The 20127-nt window shown below is 54.1% G+C and overlaps 9 protein-coding genes across 9 annotated transcripts; 5 read left to right on the top strand and 4 right to left on the bottom strand.

The window, feature by feature from the left end:
* Positions 1-285: 285 nt before the first annotated feature.
* On the bottom strand, positions 286-2433 carry IUM83_13451 (CAMK/CDPK protein kinase; the record flags this gene model as incomplete). The annotated part of the gene is made up of 10 exons (XM_067938124.1): positions 286-433; positions 545-659; positions 893-1090; positions 1170-1200; positions 1275-1424; positions 1493-1555; positions 1632-1701; positions 1781-1851; positions 1924-2034; positions 2098-2433. 10 exons carry the CDS (start codon positions 2431-2433, stop codon positions 286-288), a joined length of 1293 nt encoding a protein of 430 aa, XP_067788368.1.
* A 4315-nt stretch (positions 2434-6748) lies between these two features.
* IUM83_13450 (Bifunctional aspartokinase/homoserine dehydrogenase) lies at positions 6749-8059 on the top strand (the record flags this gene model as incomplete). Its single annotated transcript, XM_067938123.1, has 1 exon — positions 6749-8059. The coding sequence occupies one exon, from the start codon at positions 6749-6751 to the stop codon at positions 8057-8059; it is 1311 nt and encodes a 436-aa protein (XP_067788369.1).
* A 60-nt stretch (positions 8060-8119) lies between these two features.
* Positions 8120-9496, top strand: IUM83_13449 (Bifunctional aspartokinase/homoserine dehydrogenase; the record flags this gene model as incomplete). The annotated part of the gene is made up of 1 exon (XM_067938122.1): positions 8120-9496. The coding sequence occupies one exon, from the start codon at positions 8120-8122 to the stop codon at positions 9494-9496; it is 1377 nt and encodes a 458-aa protein (XP_067788281.1).
* A 272-nt stretch (positions 9497-9768) lies between these two features.
* Positions 9769-10284, bottom strand: IUM83_13448 (uncharacterized protein; the record flags this gene model as incomplete). Its single annotated transcript, XM_067938121.1, has 1 exon — positions 9769-10284. One exon carries the CDS (start codon positions 10282-10284, stop codon positions 9769-9771), a length of 516 nt encoding a protein of 171 aa, XP_067788234.1.
* A 320-nt stretch (positions 10285-10604) lies between these two features.
* IUM83_13447 (uncharacterized protein) lies at positions 10605-11213 on the top strand (the record flags this gene model as incomplete). Its single annotated transcript, XM_067938120.1, has 1 exon — positions 10605-11213. The coding sequence occupies one exon, from the start codon at positions 10605-10607 to the stop codon at positions 11211-11213; it is 609 nt and encodes a 202-aa protein (XP_067788287.1).
* Positions 11214-11501: 288 nt separating this feature from the next.
* On the bottom strand, positions 11502-11979 carry IUM83_13446 (kinesin-like protein; the record flags this gene model as incomplete). Its single annotated transcript, XM_067938119.1, has 2 exons — positions 11502-11648; positions 11710-11979. 2 exons carry the CDS (start codon positions 11977-11979, stop codon positions 11502-11504), a joined length of 417 nt encoding a protein of 138 aa, XP_067788286.1.
* A 582-nt stretch (positions 11980-12561) lies between these two features.
* IUM83_13445 (kinesin-like protein) lies at positions 12562-15455 on the bottom strand (the record flags this gene model as incomplete). The annotated part of the gene is made up of 6 exons (XM_067938118.1): positions 12562-13117; positions 13691-13777; positions 13844-14246; positions 14779-14877; positions 14958-15254; positions 15323-15455. 6 exons carry the CDS (start codon positions 15453-15455, stop codon positions 12562-12564), a joined length of 1575 nt encoding a protein of 524 aa, XP_067788289.1.
* Positions 15456-15654: 199 nt separating this feature from the next.
* On the top strand, positions 15655-16065 carry IUM83_13444 (Proline-rich protein 6; the record flags this gene model as incomplete). The annotated part of the gene is made up of 1 exon (XM_067938117.1): positions 15655-16065. One exon carries the CDS (start codon positions 15655-15657, stop codon positions 16063-16065), a length of 411 nt encoding a protein of 136 aa, XP_067788288.1.
* A 116-nt stretch (positions 16066-16181) lies between these two features.
* On the top strand, positions 16182-16653 carry IUM83_13443 (uncharacterized protein; the record flags this gene model as incomplete). Its single annotated transcript, XM_067938116.1, has 2 exons — positions 16182-16223; positions 16291-16653. 2 exons carry the CDS (start codon positions 16182-16184, stop codon positions 16651-16653), a joined length of 405 nt encoding a protein of 134 aa, XP_067788283.1.
* Between the last annotated feature and the right edge of the window lie 3474 nt (positions 16654-20127).

The following is a 20127-nucleotide window of genomic DNA, read 5'->3' as shown; positions in this document are numbered from 1 at the left end:
TTGGGCTCGAGTATTCCGTTAAGTTTTTTATAACAGGTGTATCAAGTATTAAGACAAATTTGACTAAAATTTTAAGATTCAGTGTTAGTTTGGGTTCTGAGTATAAAAAATTGAAGTCGTTTTGGGTCACGAGAGAATGGGGTATTCACAGGAGATCTGGATTCGAGAAATTCGGCAAGTTTTGCAATGGAGTCTAGATTAATATGAAGCCTCACGGATGGAGGAGGCAGTTAATAATGTTTTTAGTCGCAGACCATCGGTATGGCAGCGTTTGGGTGCTTTTTTTTAGGCTGTAGTTTCGGGAAGCTGCACCTCGACCGTCTCGGGCGCCACCGGATCCGCAATGGGCTCTTTGGCCAAATCGTTCCGCAGGGTCTCGATTTTCTGCAGTGCCTCCTCCTTGGTGCCAGGGTCACCCGTATTCGCTCCAGCACTGGACACACTACGTCGAGGGACGACAGGCTCAGCGTCGGAGGCCCTCGACAGACGACGAGCCCCACATCGGAGGTGCGTCTTAGCGCGAATGCAGCTTTGCTGGCCTTACCACTGAGACTGGCGGGCAGCTTCATCATCTTGACGAAATCGTCGAAGGTGATCTTGCCATCCTTGTCGGCGTCGGCCTTCCGGATCATCTCTTGGCAAGCCGCAACATCGAAGTGCTGTCCCAGAAGAGCCTTCAGATCTTTTGTGATGGCACCGCGGTGGAACGGTCAAGTATGTGGAAGGCAGAAAGCAGAAGCTCCTCATCTGCCGCGTCTTCGGGGCTCAACGTGGCGGCAACAAACTCGAGGAGGTTAATACCATTCTCATTCTGCTGATCGAGTCTGTAACAGCAGCAAATGTGAGCAAATAGCAAGGAGTTTTGTGAAGATCACAATGCGTGATGACGTACGAAGTGGCAATCTTTCCATGTCCAGCTGGAAGCGCATAAGAGCTGGCGCCATGTACAGCTCCTGAAGTGTCAATTCGCCGTTGTGAGCCACGTTGAGCTCATTGTACACTGCTGCGTGCAGAGCTACGCGCTTGGACGACATGCAAAACGCCACAGCCACCAGAGCCGCCCGCTGGAATGGCGTGTAGTTGCAGAACGCTTTCACTCGAGGAACAAACTCGTCGTACGTCGGGCGATATCGCATGCTCGTTGGACTTGATCAAGGGTGGGCAAGCACCTCGGCCGCTGTGAAACGATCCGTAAGTCAACTAAACAAGAGGGACGGACATTCGTGTCAGCGTACCAACCGAATGTGAAGGCAGAGCACTCGGTTTACACGCACGTGAAGGAGCCTTTGAAGCAGTGCCTTGGCTTCCGGGGAGATTGCGTCCCATTCCTTGCCAGCATACGAGACTTCACCCGCGAAGATACTCTCGACAAGTTCGTCCTCGGTATCTCCGTAGAACGGGGCCTTGTTGCTTAGAAGCATGTACTGAAGAGTGAAACACATCAACTTTAGCATTATGTTCACTACTGCGGCGAGAAGTAGCTGCAGCTTACCATGATGACACCCAAGCTCCACATATCGCACGTCTCCTTGTAGTTGCCCTCGAGCACTTCCGGCTGGATGGCGCATTAACGACAATTCGAATCAGCAGGTCTGATGCACATGGTGAAGTAGCAGGAGAGTAATACATACAGCCATATACGACAGAGCCCAGGACCTTCCGCATACTAGCCCCATCTTGTAAAGAGTGCTAGCACCAAAGCTGTACGCACAAGCAGAGAAAATTATGAGCATGAAGAAGTGTTATCTTGCCGCCGAAAGGAACGACGTAAGCATCGTACTCGCAAAGCTTGATATCACCGCCGTTGTCCAAGGTGTCAATCAGAATGTTTTCAAGCTTCAGGTCGCGGTGCTGCAACGAGTAAAGGAAGTTAGCGGGCTGTGCGCTCACAAATTATCGTCGATAGGGTATTGAAAAGCGTACGCAAATGTTGCGCGAGTGCAAGTACTGGATGACCGACGCCAGGCTTCGCATGATGTCTTTTACTTCATCCTCCGGGAATTCTTTTTCGCGAGCCTTGACGCGGTCAAGCAGCTGCAAATCAAACCAGAGTTACGGTTAGCTCGACTCGCTACAAAGTCTTAAAGCTAAGCGTACCGTGCCACCAGGACTGAGCTCCATGACGATGTAGAAGTGGTGTTCATCCTCGAACGTCTCGAGCATGCGCACGATGTTGGGGTGATGCAGCACGCGGAGGATGTTCATCTCGCGCTCGAACTCGTGACGCTTGCTTCCCGTCTCGAACCTCACAGTCTTCATCGCGTAGTGCTTGTGGGTCTTGAGGTGCTCCACCTTCTCAACGACGCCGAAGGCACCTCGGCCCAACTCGCCCAGGTTGCGGTACACATCCATCCACGGAGTCTTGTGGTGCATGCAGAGCTTCGTCTGGAACATATTCGGACGGATCGCTTCGGACGACTGCGTGCAGCCCATAGTAGTTTCTCGGTTTCTCGGTGTTTGGGTTTTCGGAGCTTGATGCTCTGGTGTGTCTGCTTCTGAAGAAACCCGACAATGAGGGCTCGACGCAAACTCCATCGATGAATACCTCCTCAAATAGCAACTACGCGTTTCTAGTAACAATTCACATCGCATGCCTGACCTGCGTGGAAACACCATTCAGTATAATAGCCCCCAAAGTGCCTAGCTGCTTTCAAGAATAGCGGTGACGGAGATAAGGCAACCAAACGCTCAAGGTTAGCCTTCCACTTCGCAAGTATGCGGCTCATGTGGCGGGGACGATACGTCTTATCAGTGAGGGTTTCACGCGACTAGCATTCTCCACTACGCAGTCCATTTTCGGAAACGAAGTGAACATCGCGCATGGACAAGTAACCTATAAAGTTTAATGCTTGCTTTAGTCGAATACTCACCTTATTCAACGGATCGGAGGCTTGCAACTGACTTCTGGGCGTTGGCAAACGCCTCAAGTCTAGGCGGGCCAGACAGAGTCACGAGACGAGTCCTACGTCCGACTCAATGGTCTGGTCGCTCGCAGATTTAAAGTGTTAGGAACTTTTGCAGTAGCTTGGACAGTTGCTGCTGCTGGGCATTCTCGACGAGCCGGAGCGAGTTTGGTATTGGTGTTCCACCCGTCACCCTTGGCACATTACTCGCACACCGGATAGCTGGCAGAGGTACAGCCTTCTCTGAGTTTCGAGAAAATGGGTACACTGTTCCCACGTCCGGAATCCATAGCGCACTTCCTCGATTTGTGTAACGATCTCGATAAATGCCGCCTTGTCGATTTCTTCTTTATCACGCATGGGTTGCACTGATATTCTGGTTGTGCTTGAGTAGAATCTGAAAACGATCGTAGAATCTCCTCGTGTTGGTAGCAAAATAAAGGGCCGTACAGCGTGCTGAGAGCGCTGCAAAACCCAGCTTCAAAATCCATAACGTGCTTGCGAATGCGGTTCGACGGCTTGTAGATCCGTAGCCCCCACTTCTGAAACGCTTCCTCTACGGCCATAAGCCCCGTCGCTGGTAACACGACTCGGTTATACTTCATCACAGTCGCTTGCCCAGCTACGAGCGGGAAGATTTTCCACTCATTTCGTAGTTGTCGGCACAAGTTGTGGAAGTAGTGACTGACCAAGCGCACGAGTAGTGCATCGGCGTACGTCAGGTAACAAGCTATTGCCACAGCACAATGAGCAGGGATCGCTTCGAACTGACCTACACGCACTCGCTTCTCTGGAGGAAACGCTGCCACCAGGCAACTTGCCACACCGTTCGATAATCCGTCCTGTCTACAAATGCCAGTGATGGAGGCTCGACCGTCCTTGCGTGTTTTGGATGCTGTCGACGTACCAACCACGACCAACATGTTTGAGCAGACAGTCATTGCAGTTGGGCTGCTGGACTGGAACATTTGAGCTGTGTTGACGACATGAAGGCATGCACCAACGTCCGAGAAAACTAAAAGTTGTCGCCTCCCAGCGTCGCAGACGATGACTTCGCCGTGAATTCCTATTGTAATGTCAGATGGCTTGTCGAAGATCGAGTAAACTACAGGTCTCAGCTCCGTGAAATCCGTTCCGTCGGATAATGTGCTGAGGTCAGGCGTGGGTCCACGACGACTACCCCATTCCAGCAGAGGTTTACCTGTAGGTGAGAACCGCTGGATACGTTTGTTGCCTTCATCGCACACAAAGAGATCACCAACCCCATTGACAGCGAGAGCGCATGGACCCACGAAATCTCCCAGCTTCCATCCGTATCGGCCCACAACCTGAACAACGATCCCAGTGAATGTCATGATCTGGATGCGGTGGTTTCCAGAGTCCACAATGGCGATATACCCTCGAGGTGTAAACTTCGCGTCGGTGATGCCTCGAAACTCGCCACGCGCGGTGCCCGAACGCCCGATCACGTGCTCCAAGTCACCACTCCCGGAGAAAATCTGGATGCGGTTGAGTTTTCCGTCCGCCACGGCGAGTTCTCCTCGCAAGTTCACGGCCACTGCAATGGGGCTAAGGAACTGTCCTGGCGCTGAGCCGTGACTGCCAACGAGCGCCGTATTGCCGTTCACTTCACTGTTCAAAGCCATTTGAAGTTGCCCTTTGTCATCGGGGTTAAACGCGGCGCCGAAACCACGGATGCAGCATTTAGAAATATCACACACTAACAAGCACCTGGTCAACGGGTTCCAGCAAATTCCTCGCGATAATGGCACGCTGCACTCGGTCCCGCCAAACAGCGTCTTCTTCACGACGACGCCACCCTGTTCCAGAGTTCTGTAGTCTCGACCACAGATTGGTGTTACCTTCAACTCCATTCCCAAACCAAGCAAACACAGAGAATGCCTCGCTCTTGCTAATTGATAAAGTTAGTTATTTATGCGGGGCGACATGGGATTGGGATCAACCTTCTAGTTCCCGGCCATCCGAGTGGAGTTGAACGCTGTCATAAGCGGCGGCCTTGCTCTGTCGAGATACAAAACCTAGATACACTGATAGCACCAGGATGCAGATCGCGCAGAGCACCATATTGACCAAGAAGAGGAGCGGCCACGACGCTAACAAACTGGGCAGGAACGGAAGCACCATGCGCGCGATAGACGCAGAGGCGCCGAAGACTCCCATGAGCAGACCCTGAGGCCTCGATCCCAGTACTTTAGAGAAAGCTGATACGACCACGGCTGACGTTAGTGGACAGCCGATGCTCCACACGAATATTTCAGCAGCTACGAAGATGTTGAACTGTTGCTGGGAATGGGCTTCGTCGATGTCATCACTTCGCTCGTTGTTGACGTGCATATCCGCGCACAGCGTCAACAAAACAGCGTTGCCTACGAGCAGCATCGCGAAGCCGAAGAGCAGGAAACCGACGTCGGAGACTTTCTTGCGTAGAATCTGCACTGAGCCGTACGAAATTAATCCGAGGAGGCCGACAATGAGATAAAACGTGGACGCGTCCTGCGTCGCCTGAACCGAGTCCTGCTCCGCCGTTGTGTTGCGATTCGTCATCTCCAGAAAAAGTGGCACGTTCACCGTCTCGAAGATGGAGAGGATGCCTCTGGCGTTGAAATTTAGGAAGATGAAGACCAGCATGCCCACCGTCACCGCGCGATCGGACAGTTCGGGTCCAGATGAACCCTGTGCAGGCTTCGCTTTAGCAGCATTTCCATCTTCTGCCTCATCCACAGCAATTGCGAGCACCTTCTCGGCCGGCTTGGTAGTTTCAGGCGATGGAGCGGAGCTTGCAGTGGGGGACTGTGGGGCATCTTCGCGCGAGACTGAGTCGTCATAAATTATGTTGTTGAAGACGATCGTGATCAGGTTCAACGCGACCAAGAGGAATCCCGGGGCTGTGAAGCGGTTGAACTGGAGCAGGTCTCCACCAATCTCGATCTGCGTGTCTCCGACCACGCTGCCAAGACCGGGCGTGAGCGCGTACGCTAGAAACACGACCGTTGCGAACAGCGTGAAGTACTGTAGTCTCTGATCCACCCTCGTAAGCATGGCGATATTCGCTCGACAGACGCTGCGGTTGCCAGCGCCAAACCCGATGACAAAGCGGCTCAGCGCGAGCAGCGTCCTACTGTGCACCGACGCGCTGTAGGGCAGCACGTACATCAAGTTGCCCACCACGGCGCAGGCCCCCGCCACATTGTACAGCACGCGGAACGACGTGCGGTCGCAAACCAACCGAACAGCAGCGACGAGAAGAACCGCCCCACGCTGAAGAGTGCCGTGAGCAGCGCGATGTCCTCCAGCCCGCCGCCAAGTTCCTGCACGTACGTGAACAGCGTCGGCAGCACCAGGCCGCGCGCCGCCTCCGCGCCGAACTCAGACAAGTGGATCAGCGCCATGTGCGCGTACCACGACCGCACTCGCCGTCGTCGATCGCCGTCATCCCGAGCTGCTGGCAGCTGCAACTTCTCCTCCTTCTCCGCCGATTCCGCAGCAATTGATACCGTCGGAGCGTCTGCCGCTACTGCGCCCATGGCAGCAACTTGTCAAGTGGTCATGGCGATCGTCCAGCGCCGAGGTACCTTCATGGACCACTTCGGTGTATTAATACATGGATGTCACGTTTGACACGCCACGAGATGTACAGTGCCTGTCAAAAGTTCAGTCGCCATGTCCCACTCCCTCTTACAGCCAATCAGTAATCACTATTTCGTTTTTAATCCAATGATTTCGCAGGCCCATCCCCTTCGTTATCCCCATCAGATCCCCACGCCAGCCATTCGTGAACGGAGCTCCTCAAGGACGACTGTACCGGTACACTGTACTGTAGCAACATGGACTGCACGTCGCCGTCGATGCTCATCGGGGCCAATTGGCCCAAGGAGATCCTGGAGAACCCACTGTCGCTGGACGGAGACGCGCTGTCGCTGGACGGAGCAGCCGACAGCGCCGAGTTCAGCCACCTGGACCACCGCAATGGCGCGCGCAACGTGTACAAGTTCGGCGGCACGTCCGTGGGCAGCCCGGCGCGGCTCTGCGGCCTCGTGCGCATCGTGCGCAGCGAGCGCGAGCGCGTGCTGGCCGTCGTGGTGTCCGCCATGGGCCACTCGACCGACTACCTGCTGGAAGCTGTGGCGTTCGCGGCCAAGGGGGACGCCGACAGCGCGCTCGAGGTCGTGGACAAGCTGCAGGCGTTGACGCTCACGAACGCTCACGACACGCAGACGGAGCTGCAGGTGGGGCCCCTGGAGGACATGACGGAGCTCATAGTCGACCACTTCAAGCCGCTGCGGGAGCTGCTCTTCGGCATCTGCCTGCTGCAGGAGCAGACGGCCGCGGCCACGGACACGGTGCTGTCCTTCGGTGAGCGCATCAGCGCCACGATCGTCGCCAAGCTGCTGACCAAGGCAGGCGTCGAGGCCTTCTACCTGGACGCCAGGGACTGGCTCATCACGGACGACACGCACGGCTGCGCCAAGGTCTTCTTTGACGAGTCCAAGGAGAAGCTGCAGCAGCTCGCGGCGCAATGGAAGCCCAACACGCTGCCGGTGATCACAGGCTTTATTGCTCGTACGCGCGGTGGCCGCACCACGACGCTGGGACGCAACGGATCGGACTACACGGCCACGCTGGTGGGTGCCTCGCTCGGCGCCGACTACGTGCTGATCAACACCGACATCTCGGGCGTTATGACTGCGGACCCGAGGATCGTGGACCGCGCAGTGGCGCTCTCGCACCTGAACCACCACGAAGCTCTGGAGCTGGCTGTGTACGGCACGCGCATGTTCCACGCGCGCACCATGGTGCCGCTGATCAAGGGCGACGTGACCATGCTCATCCGTAACACCATGGACCCCAACGGCCACGGCACTTACATCAGTGGCGTTGGCCGCTCGAGCACCCCGCGCGAGACGTGCACCACCTCGCTGGAGAACCTTGCGATCATCGAGGCCCGCACGCGCATCCTTCAGGACGGCAGCAACGACCCTCACCAGCAAGAAAACATCGGAGCTCGCGTGACCAAGGTGCTGGAGGAGCTCAAGATTCCCGTCTGGCTGTCGATCCGCGGAGCTCATGGCCAGGCGATCAGCGTCGTGGTGCCTCGCAGTGCCGAAGAACAGGCCTGCGCAGCCATCCAACACTGAGCTGAGCGCTGAGATCGAGTCTCACGAAGTTGACCCTCTGAATGCCGAGTCCCCGTGACTATGCTTTCCGTCGTGGCCGAAGACTTGTCCAAGATCCCTTACAACCAGACCAAGTTCTTCGGGGCCCTCGCCGACGCCGGCATTGAAGTACTCGCCGTCGGTCAGGGCACTAGCTCACGATCGTTGAGTTGTGTCATTCGGGGTGCCGACACGAAGGTGGCGGTGCGTCGTGTACACGACGCCTTCAACGTGGACTACCTCGTCACCAACGTCGTTCTGTTGGGCTGCAACCACATCACGCTGGGCGTGGTGCGCCAGCTCCAGAAGCAGCAGGAGCTGTACCGCTTCCAGCACAAGGCGCGCGTCAACATCGTTGGCTTCGGCTCGAACTGCTGCGACTTCATGTACAACCCCAAGGGCTTCACGTTTGAGGAGCTTATCGCGCGGCTGGAAGGCTGCAAGAGCACCAACGCTGTGATTTCTGCGTCAACTTCAACCAGTGCGTCAGCTCAGTACGCCGGTGCGCCGTCGCTCGAGCAACTGGATCAATTGCAGGACTTGGCCATTCCGATCCTCGTCGACTGCTCCGGCCAGGCGAACACCAAGGACCTCTACTCGGCCTGCATTGAGCGCGGTATCCACGTCGTGGCTTCCAACGCACGATCGGTGAGCAGCCTGCCGCCCACGTCCTCGCGTGAGAGTGTGGCCACCACCCGCGCTAAGACTGGCCGTACGTTCTTCATGTACACATCTACTATCGGCGCCAGTCTGCCGGTGGTCGACACGCTCGGCAACATCCTGCGCACGGGCGACCGCGTACTAAGCATCGAGACCTCGCTCAGCGGCTCGATGAACTTTGTCGCCAACGAAGTCATGAAGGGCAAGAAGCTCTCGGAGGCCGTCGGCGAGGTGCTCCGCAAGGGCTACTGCGAGCGCGACCCGCGTGAAGACTTCACTGGCACGGACATGGTCTCCAAGATTGTGGTACTGGCGCGTGCTCTCGGCGTTCATCTCAACCCGAACGCTGTTCAGCTGGAGCCGCTGATCCCGCAGAGTGTTCTGGATACGATTTCGTGGTCGAGCGAAATGGAGGTGGAAGACATCGTCTCCGGACTCGAGGCGTACGACGAAGCCTTCCGTGAGAAGTACTATGTGCCGGCTGTGGCGGAGGGCAAGCGTCTGCACTACGTTGCTTCGATCGACCTGGCCAAATTCCCGTCGATCCAGGCCAAGATCCAGCCCGTGCTCGTCAACGAGGACCACCCGGCCTACTACACCAAGGACAACGAAATCGCCTTCGGCTTCTCTTCCGTGCAGTACCCCAATCCGTTGGTCCTCAAAGGCTCCGGCACCGGTGCCGCCGCTAGCGCTACTGGTGTCCTGCGTGACGTCCTCACTATCCTCAATTCGCTTAACGGCAAGAACGTCCACGTCTAAACTACAAGGACAAGGAGTGCAGTATGACTGCAAGCCACTGACTTCAAGTGGCACCTACCACCGACCGACCCGAGCTTCGGGTGCGCTCGGTATGAGTAGCTTTCGTATTCCATCCCAAATGTGCATAACCTACTAATCCACCTATGCGTGTAGCAGCATTTCACGTTGGTTGATGCGGAACGCGACGTGTTGATTGTTGAAAGTTTTAGGTAAAACGCATTTCGGCTACGACTTCGTTTGTCGTCACGAAATTCATGAATCGCTGCCAAGTACTACTTGGGCATCCGTGACCAGCCTTTGACATCAAGTTGTGACGTTAACATGCTACGTCGACATGGGGCGGCAGCAGGAGCGACGCGGGCCGACGTCACGTAAATCGGCGCGATCGAGACAGCTGGAGCAGCAGCCGGAGTAGGAGCAGCAGCAGCAGGGCCAACGGCCGACATCAACGCAGGAAGTGCCGCATTCAACAGACCAGTTGCATGACTCGCCAATGCAGTCGGGTTGCGACTCGTCACCGCCGAGATGAGACCCGCAGCGTTGGTGAGTACCGCCGGGTTCGAGCCAAGGCTAGACAGCAGACCAAAGAGGCTCTCGGTCGACATGGCGGCGATAGCCGGATCCACCGCGCTTGGGTTCTTGGAGAACAGCTCCTTGATATCCTTGGCGAGCTGCATGCGTTCGTCGCTGGACATCGGCGAGCTTGAGACCGTCGTCGGCGGGTCGGCCGTCACGAATGCGACGAAGTAGACCAGCGCAAGAGCGATCGCAGCAATGGACATCTTCATGGTGGCGATTGGGGAAGTGTGAGACGCTGGAGCACTGGAGTGGTTGGAGTCCAAATGAACAATGCCAGATGCCTCGTGCGCCGTGGAGTGGACTTGGAATCGAGGAAAACACCGAGAAACATTTAGCGTGGAAATCTCTGTGCGCGCGAGTTGAAGAATTTTTACTCGGTGCGTACAGCCCCGATTCTCGACTTCTTCCTGGGTGTTTTCCTCGATAAACAAAACCCAGTAAGTGAAAACTCACTCCTGCTGTCACTGTTCAATTGGACTCCCAGCACTCAAGTCGGCCTTCCACCCAGCGCTTCAACTACCAAGCTATCATGAAGATTGCTGCGATCGCTGCTGCGCTGGTCTGTCTCGTGTCGTTCGTGACGGCGGCTGAGGAACACGCCACCATGGACGTTGGCATGACCTCAGACCCAGCCACGAACCCCGGTCTTCGTGGCACGTCGCTGGACGTGCCTGTCGGGGCCATCACCAACACCGTCGATGCCACGAACAACAAGGTGTTCTTGAACAAGAGCAACGTCCTCTTGTCGAAGAGCGACCGCGTGCAGCTCGTCAAGATCATCAAGGAGAAGCTGGCTACACACCCGGAGGAGGTGGACCCGGCCGCGGCTAACTTCGTGCTCGAGCAACTCGAGCAACTCGAGCCGGACAACGGCAACACCAGCGGCACGACGGCGAATGTCGCGACGAACCCGGCGGTGATCTCCAACGTTATCAATTCCATCCTATCGGCCGTTCGACGCAATCCCGCGGCGGCAACAGGCTACGCGGTTGGTGCTGCCACTGCGGCGATTCCTGCGGTCATGGCGCCGCCTACCCCAGTGGCGACTCGATTCAACGTGAACAGGCCGACGATGCGGCAGATTCCCATGTCTAGTACCGCGATGGGCTCTGCTGCGGGTAACTCACCGTCGTCGTAAGTAGGAATTCAACCATTCACCGGTTGCCGTCGGACACTGTGGTGCTTTGGGTGCACTTCCTACAGAGATTGAAGTCACTCGATGCATGTGTTTTATCCTAATCACCTGAATCGAACAAACCATTTTGTTTGAACGTTGAATTTGAGTGACCATACCAGAATCATCTCACACACCATTTTTTGAGGGTGAAATTAGAAGTTGTCTACCATAGGACTTAGTTATGGCAAAAGCGTTGTTTGCAGTCATAGATTCTACTTTGCAGAATTCAAGAAAGCAACGCATCCACTTCTAGGAGGCCAGGGATTCCGCTGAATCGTAGCGCGGTGGGGAAGTCTTTCGGCGAGGGGCTGCTTTCAGCTTGATGAGGAACTGCAGTGCTTCCACCCAGTCGCTTCGTTTGATCTTTTTTACCTCCGGGCTCTCTCCATCGGCAATCTGAATCAAAAACAGGTATTAGTCCCCAAACTCCGTAGCATATCTCATTGTCAGCACCTACCTCGAGATCCAAGGTTCGGTTCTCTTCGTATTCAACAGAGAAGCAGTGAGGAGCTCGTGCTGGTTGTTTTGCACGGTCAAAGACTCGTGTGTCTTGCCCGACGCACACGCGTACGATGGAACGCGTCGGGATAGTCGCTTTTGGAACTGTGCTATTCACCTTCCGGTAATTTAAATATTCAAGGTCGGCAGAGCACCACACGAAGCGCACGTGGGGTTTCCCGTAGCGACCGTACTTCACGAATAAGCTCCCATTGCGTAAGACCTCCATGCGTTTCCGGATCAAATCGCTGCCGGATTTTCGAGGACTCCCAGCAGCAGGATTTTCGACTCTTTCAGTCGTCAAAGCAGCTCCTCGAAGCGTAGTCATCTTATCGTTCGACTGCTCTTCTTCGGAAATACTTGCGTGACTGTACTCTGACCGCTTCGAAGTCTTGCCACTACGCGATTGAGCTTCGATCTTGACCGCTGGGGCTGCAGTCGCGCAGCTGACGGTCGATCATATTCGTGTGTTTCCGAAGCCTCACTGTCATTCTCACTATCGCTTCCGCTGTTGGACGGGTCACGATCTCCCACGCTACCATCTCTCCCACTAGCTGAAGATCGGCGGTGCGATGATTGACGCTTACGAAGTGCACCAGTATGAGATTTCGATCGCGGAATCGAAGTCTTCGGCTCACCCTCGAGCTTTTGAGCTTCCGCTACGCTCTGAATTTGTTCCTTCAGTAGTTCGGCCTCGCGTTTTGGTCAAGCAAACGCTGTTCAAGGGCCTCAACAGTTCGTGTTTGTTTGCTCATGAGTTCCTGTAACTCCGCAGCAGTGTTCGACGCGAAAAAGGTATTTTCTTTGAGAACTACCAGACATCCAAGAGCCGTAGCCATACCCAGTTCTCGGATTCCTTGTGCGACGGCCTCGTAAAGCAGTCGGGCTTTTCAAATCCACCTTTGCTTTGTGGTTTGTCTAGCTCTTCACGCGGTAGATCCCCAGTGAGTAGCAATCTCTCCACGATCTCCTCGCACTGCATCCAGTCTACTTTTTTGCCCATTTGGTCGGACCGATCACGCGCGCTTTTCGCAGCAGCTATTGCCGCCTGAGTTTCTTCTTGAGCTAACGTAAGACGCCGGTGCCAATGCTGCTCCTGCTTCGCGAAATGAATAGCTTGCGCTTTCATTTCGTTTTCCAATTGAACAGCGCGAGCTTGCAACTCGGCATTTGTGGCTTCCAGCTCTGCGTTGAGCTTTTCGACTGCTTCCAGGCGCTTCTCAGTGTCCACTTCAGTGTTTACTGCAATATCGACTGCCACCTCTGAGCAGCGCTGCATGAAGCGGCAAGTCGAAATGGATTCATCAATGAAGTCGTTCTCAGGATTGAGTGTAGCGATGAAAACGGACTTGCAATTGCCGCCCAGACTGCCACGCAAAACCGATGTGAGCATGGAATTGCGGTACGGAATATGATACGTCCTCGAAACTGCGTTGCGTTTGCTCCGTAGCGACAGGATGACCTACAAGAGTTGCAAACCTATAATATGAATTTCATATCACAAATTAATTTGTCGCAAACAGTGTACCTGTTCGAGGGTGATGAGAGTGAGAGGTTGATGTGTTTTCCTTCCGAGCGCATACGCTGGGTGCCGTCACGCTTGTAAACTCGCTCGGAACCCGCAAGATCGACCAGATGAAGCTTGGATGTCACAATCATATCCGAATCAATGGGCCGTGACTCGATCATCACACTGAAGATTGAATGGGAACGGGACGAAGCCTATAGCATTTACAAGATTGTTTGTACAGCGGCAATAGACATATTGTTATGTCAGCGTACCTGGTTCATAGGTGTATCACTCGTCACACGGTTCATGTTACCAAGGAAGAGAAGATTTAGTGCCTCTTCCTCTGATACCGCTTCAAAACTCTGTGCACGCACACACAATTTAATACACCGCTTCACGAAAGTTTAACCATGAGTGCAGGCTGACTTACCCCAAGTTTCTAAAGTGCATGTCGCCTTCGTCATCGTCCATGAGAAGAACCTTCGTCCACTCTTCGATTGGTCGGTCGGTGTGAGATCTACGTGCAGGGCCAAGCTGCAATATCAGTAAAAGCAAGCTTCCCAAAATTGACAGGTGTGCTTACCGATCGAGCAGGTCGTAGACGTTTTCGTTGTAGATCTCGAGATATGAAATGTAGCACGAATAGCGCATGTTTGGTCTTTTCTCGAACTCCTCAAAGATTGTCGAGAGCACGCGAGGGATTATTCCTCGGTCTGCATAATGCTCGCCTCCCGTAATTGTGTAGGTTTTGCCCGAGCCAGTCTGCCCATAAGCGAGGATAGTTCCATTGTAGCCATCCAGTGCACTGTAGACGATGTCCATACAGACTTCGTTGAATACTTGCTCTTGCGAGATGCTTGGGTCAAATACGTCGTTGAAGTGGAAGTCGAGTCCGTCGCGCTGCTTAAGGTGCATTCGGGAGTCATCGTCGTCTGGAGGTGGGAACGCTATGACTGTCCTACTGAATCGACCGTCGTCGACTCTTTCTGACGACAGCCACAAACCATCAAGTGCGTTTGAGTACACATAGCACACGAGACGTAGCAAAAGAGAGAAATACGAACCGAGATCGAACTTGGCACAATCATGTCCACGCCGTGGAGGGCGCAGACGTGCGTAGGTGCCAATGTGCCACTTCACCATCGGCTTCAAGGCGACTTGATCGGAAGACACCAATACAGCCCAGGTCGTTTTCAAGTTAAGTTGAGACACGATTGAGCATCAAATTGAGGGGTAATTTTAGTTTTGTGTGCTTTATCTAGAATGCCGCAGGGAGAGCTTAGCCTGGATAATGCGAACACTAGTAAGCTATCGTTAGAGCAATGTGAACTTCGGCGTCGACAATAACCTGGGCATTTTTCACACAGTGAGTGGAGGTTAATGCAAAATAGAGGTCCAATAAAACTAGGTCGATACCTACCTGGCTGAAATCACTAACCAACACACCAGTCACACCCGACTTCGTTTGCTTGAAAAATGGTGCTAGCTGTTGCTCCAAAATTCGACGAACCGCCTTACGTCTAGCGGCATTCGACCGTGATATCGTCGAAATCACCCTCAAAAAGTCATCGACAGTGGCGCATCCTTTACTCTCGCGGTCATAGACGTCGAACAGCACTATATGAACAAACACAATGCACACGATCAGCGCGAAAGACTGATCTCCTCAGTAAGCGATGATCGCGGGAGACACGAACCTTGTCGCTTAATTTCGAGTGGTTGCTTGACGCTAAACACCGCTAGGATCGTCATAAACGCGGTGAAAGTGACGAGCTCATCGGCTGCATCTCCATCCTTCGGTTCTTGCAACGCAGCCCCTGCTTCCCCCTGCCGATGCAGAAACAGCCGAGCCACGAGCGGCACAAACGGCTGCGCTCGCAGCTCCGGCATCAGCAGCACCACATTCAGCGGCAGTCGCAGCTCTCGGCCAACATCGTCCACCGGTATAAGATGCACGAATCTTTTCTTCAGTCGCCCCAGCTCCTGTCGTGAGACTGCAGCATGCCACCACCAAATAAGCAGAACGAACCTGCCTCCACCCCAACTACATCCACATACGTACACGGCTGTACCAGTCCAGCGGGATACTTCAACAACACTTCTGTGCTCTCCAGCAATTCCAGCCTCTCCTGCACCGTCAACGGCTTGTTTCCTGTCTCTTCCCCCCCGTTCCGAGCCTTACGCCGCCCAAACATGCTTCGTTCTACTCACATGAGTGCAACAGCTTCAACTTGCGTGTCGCTTCGCGTGCAGCTCCCTCATTGGCTAAAACCTAAAACTAACCTTCACTCACGTAAAATTCCGCCGCTTGACACGGTATCCGTTACGCCGGCCACGTCAGTCTTCAATTTACCCCCTCGAGTCTACCATCTATTAGTATCTACCTACTCTACCATGGCCGAGACCCCGCAATTCGTAGTGCACCGCGGCTCCTGCCACTGCAAGGCGGTGCAGTTCGAGTTCGACGCGCCGAGCGACTTGGTGCAGACCGAGTGCAACTGCTCCATTTGCAGCATGAAGCGCAATGCCCACGCCATCGTGCCCAAGGCGCGCTTCCGCCTGATGCGCGGTCAGGACATGCTCACGCTCTACACGTTCAACACGCACCAGGCCCAGCACCTCTTCTGCAAGAGATGCGGCGTGCAGGCGTTTTACATCCCGCGCAGCAATCCGGACGGATACGCCGTCACGGTCGCTTGCGTGGATCCGGCCACCATCACCAGCGTCACCACCGAAACCTTCGACGGCCAGAACTGGGAGGCGTCTTTCGAGGCGTCCGACATCGCCAGCTACTCCAAGGAATAGGGTGGTGTATTCAACCTCGAGACGGGCCCTAATGTAGTACAGTTCTACGGTTCGGAAATACACATTTCACGCACTGTGAGAGGCGTTCATTTCGAGTTTCACCGATTCACGGGAAGATGGCGCCGACTCGAGCGGGGATATTGACGACGTCGGGCAAGGTGATGAAGTTCAATGCTCCGAGTCGGACGTGCGTGACGTTTTCGTCGTGTGGTGGTTGGGGGGCAGCCAGTAAGTTGCTTGTACGCGCGCGTCCCGGTCGGTCAGAGCATCGCGTTCTTCCTTGAGGAAGACTGCGCGGGCAAGTTGGTGTTCAATAGTGACGTGGGGAAAACGTTCGGCAACGAGATCGTGAAGGACGATAGGGCGGTGGTGCGCTCGTTTATTCTGGCGAAGTACACGCTCTATCCGGTAAAGGGGATCATCAGCATGTGTCGAGATGAGAGTGCGTCGCTGTTGAATGCGACGGAGGGAAATGACGACAACGCGGAATGGTTGTCAATTTCGAGTGCCAGCCGTGGTGGCAATCTATCTGCGAACTGGTTTGACACTCTGCCGGACGGAGGAGATGTCGAAATTGGCGATGCTTGAGGTGAGAAGGACAAGTTAGAGATATTACTCTTTTTTTTGGGATAAAAATGTTGTTACCACCTAGCTTGGTTGTTTGCTAGTATCCTGACTGAAAACGAGATGGTGCCTACAACCTAGTCTTACACAGCGACCATCGATCGTCTCCTTTGCAGCTTCAAATTCGATTCTCGCCACTTCTCGTTTTGCCAAACTACTTCCAAATGTTGCCGGTATTCTGACCGTGTCCTGTTGAACGCTCGACGAATCCATGATGTACTATGCACCGGCGCAACAATGCATCACGATTTCGTAGTGCAGTGGGTGGAGGGAGGCAAAGCAAGTAAGGATGTGGGGGAGAATTCCTGACAGAAGCATCGTCAATTTCTACGAGGAGGAAGATTGCCAAGCCCGCATCGTATGCAGCAGCGAGCTAGACGATCGATCTAACTCGCACAAGCTAAATCGGAATGGCTAGGAAGGGGACACGGTCGCTCGTTGCTGGTTACCAAGGACTCGCGCTATCCTGTCCACTCAGCAAGTGTGAGAGCGCGAAGTTGGTCAATGCAACCTTAGAGACCAAAGCCACCGAGTGGACCTCGATGTTGAACAGCAGCAGCAACGGAACTCTATCGCAGAACTGGTTTGAATCGTTGCTGTAGACTGGCAATCGGTTCGGGCAATGGGTGTTAGCACATGAACTCGAAATTGGATCGCTTGATCGTTTGTATTCTTTGAAACTTCGGATTACCTTTAGGATACTAGCCGTGTCCTCACCCATTCGGCAGCTCTGTGTCCACCTCTTGCAGGCGACTGAATGCATTATTCATGATTTCTGTGGCCATAATGTAGACAGAAGTGTACAACTACAGAAGTACGGATGTTTACCATCCACTTCCAAGAGCTGGTTTCAACAAACATCCGGCAAAGCCGATCCTCAGGTTGTGGTCTCCCGTAAGCAGTAAAGATTCGAGCATCTCTGCGCTAAAGTCATTATCAAACTTACCCACCACTAAGCTGCAATGCTCGATTCATTCCACCCTCGTGCTGGTATCGTGACGGTGCATCGGGACACCTACATGTACGACACTCCGAGCCAATTGTGTGTAACGATCTCGGGGTGTGAAGGCTGGGGCTGTAGTGGCTGACGGTTACACCGGACCTTGAAGTTAACCAGCTTGGCTCAGCTGTCGATCCTGAAGGGACGTGGTGATCACAGACCGCCCCTTGATGCCCCAGATGTGTCCGACGGCTCCTAGCCATTCACATGGGGTCTGCATGTTCTCCAGGTCTGGCTGTCCGTGCCTGACCTGGGCTGCATATGGAACTTTGTATATGATGCATGTCTGTTTGTTAAAGGATCGTCAATAGGACGATCCGTCTCTCCACCCTCAACCCGTGCTGGGGGGACGCCTCTGGACACGGTTGATCGACGAGACAGAGAAGGGCTGGTCAGCATCAGTCCCGGACCTCACTCTTCATTTTTCTGTCTAGGAGACAAATACACTAAGCTACAAGTTCCTGCGGGTTAAGCCCCCGCACTATCGTGTTCGACCTTTTGAATCTTCCTGACCCGGGATACACTACAAAGAATTCTTTAGTAGAATTTCTACTGTGTGCTGCTTGGCCAACGCCTGCATCACCCAGTGGACTTCTGCGAAGATCAAGACAAGTGCTGATTCAACATGAAGCACCAAGTGGACAACGCCGTTTGTATGGGTTCGGTCCCACTCTTCACTCCAACCGTGCCGCCCCGGATTACGAGCATCTCGCACGACTTCTTGGCAAAGTGGAAAGTCAAGCGCCGTGAGTACGAGGCTGAGCTGCGCGCTCGCTGCCGTGTTTCCGGTGAAGACTTCGATGCTGTTTTGACCCTATTATCGAGACATTCGACGCTGAGCTGCTGGATACATTCTGCGACCTACGGCTGCGTACGCCGACTGTAGTGGGCCTACTTTGGCTCACTACTTTAGCTTACGTCGCGCTACGTGTATGAGGAAGCGTAGGAGTTTATTAATAATTTGAATTAATTATACTTGGGTCACAAGTATAATATAAATCAAATAAAACACCAAATAGGTAGTTTAAGGTAAAATGAGAACTGTATTGTTTGTAAATTGATCTTCCTCTAAAATCTGCTAAAAACTGTTTATCATCTATGAAGGGGTTGGCGGCGGCTGGCTGTCAGAGCCCCGCTAATATGCATGTCTCTGATTGGTGAAAGATGCTGCTTTCTACCAATAGGATCTTTGGGTATGTGTGGACCACTCACTGTGGTGGTCCACTTCAATGTATCCATCGGTGTGTCTTACACCAATGTGAGGAAGTATCCAAAACGTTTAACAGATAACCTATCTGTTAAATTCACAAGTGGCTTGCAGCCACTTGTACGTGTAACCGTTACACCATCCCCCCATAAGGTTAGACGCGCGGGGTCCCCGCACGTCAATCTTTGGAATTGACCATTCGTCAATTCTCCGCGTTTGGAGAAGAAATCCGCGCTCATTCAACGATGAGCGCGCCTCGAAAGTCCGCTAAGTCGATGGGGAGTCATCTCTCCATCGACGACTACCATCGAACGCCAGAAGGCGAAGTACGGTGACGTCGTCGACTTCGACGACGACGATGAAGACATGGAGGGCGAGGAGGACTCGCCCTCAAAGCGTAAAGACTCAGTGTCGAGCGAATCGCTCGACCCTCACGCCAGAACGTTCGCCCGCGTGAAGGGGACGAATCGGACGCTTCGAGTTCGAAGCGTTCGCGTACTGAAGTGATACCCCACTCGCTTCAGCTGGGGCTCTCAGTACTCCGCGCGCTGCTGCTGCAGCGCGTGATATTAAAACTCAAGGCTCTCCGCGCGCTGCGCCTGCAGCGCGCGATCCATGCCGTCCGCGTCCGAGATCGCGGACCGGTTTGGGAACTCGGTACCTCCGAATGAGGTGCCGCTGTACGTATGCAGCGCCATCAAAGATGACGCTGTGGCTGCTGAAGCTGCACTTTGATGCGTTTCCGCATCAAGGCGCGATACTACATCGGACTCTTTCATGAGCTCCGATGGTTTCAAAACAAGAAGACCTCTTCTCGCAGCAAAGTGCCCGAATGGCAGGCACTTTGTCAAAGCTGGAACGCCTTTGTTGAGAACTTCAACAAGAGGCCGAGTGCTTACCGTGATCGGATTAAGCAAGCGCGTGATCGCTTCGAGACGTACTCGAAGCGTGGAAAGCTGGAGCAACTTCATGTTGCTGCTGAGGAGAACAAATGTGCCGTGCACTGTGCCCGAGGGCTTTCAGTGCACGAAGTGCTTTCAGGCGCGGTCCGCTTGAGCGACCGCGACCTGAACGGGTACACGTCGTTCCGTGTGCCCGAGAGTCTCAAAGAGCTCCGTGCTAAGTTCTTAGCACGTGAGGGTTCGGGCGCTAGCGATGATCGCAGCGCTCGTGTTACTTCCGCTGCGCCAGTGCGTACTGCTCCTCGTACGCCCTCACCATTTCCGGAACG

This window comes from Phytophthora cinnamomi (assembly GCF_018691715.1).
Source record: "Phytophthora cinnamomi strain GKB4 chromosome Unknown Contig54, whole genome shotgun sequence".
In the NCBI taxonomy this organism is placed as follows: domain Eukaryota; phylum Oomycota; class Peronosporomycetes; order Peronosporales; family Peronosporaceae; genus Phytophthora; species Phytophthora cinnamomi.
Note: the sequence above shows the minus strand (reverse complement) of the source record. Positions and strands in the feature narration are given on the sequence as shown.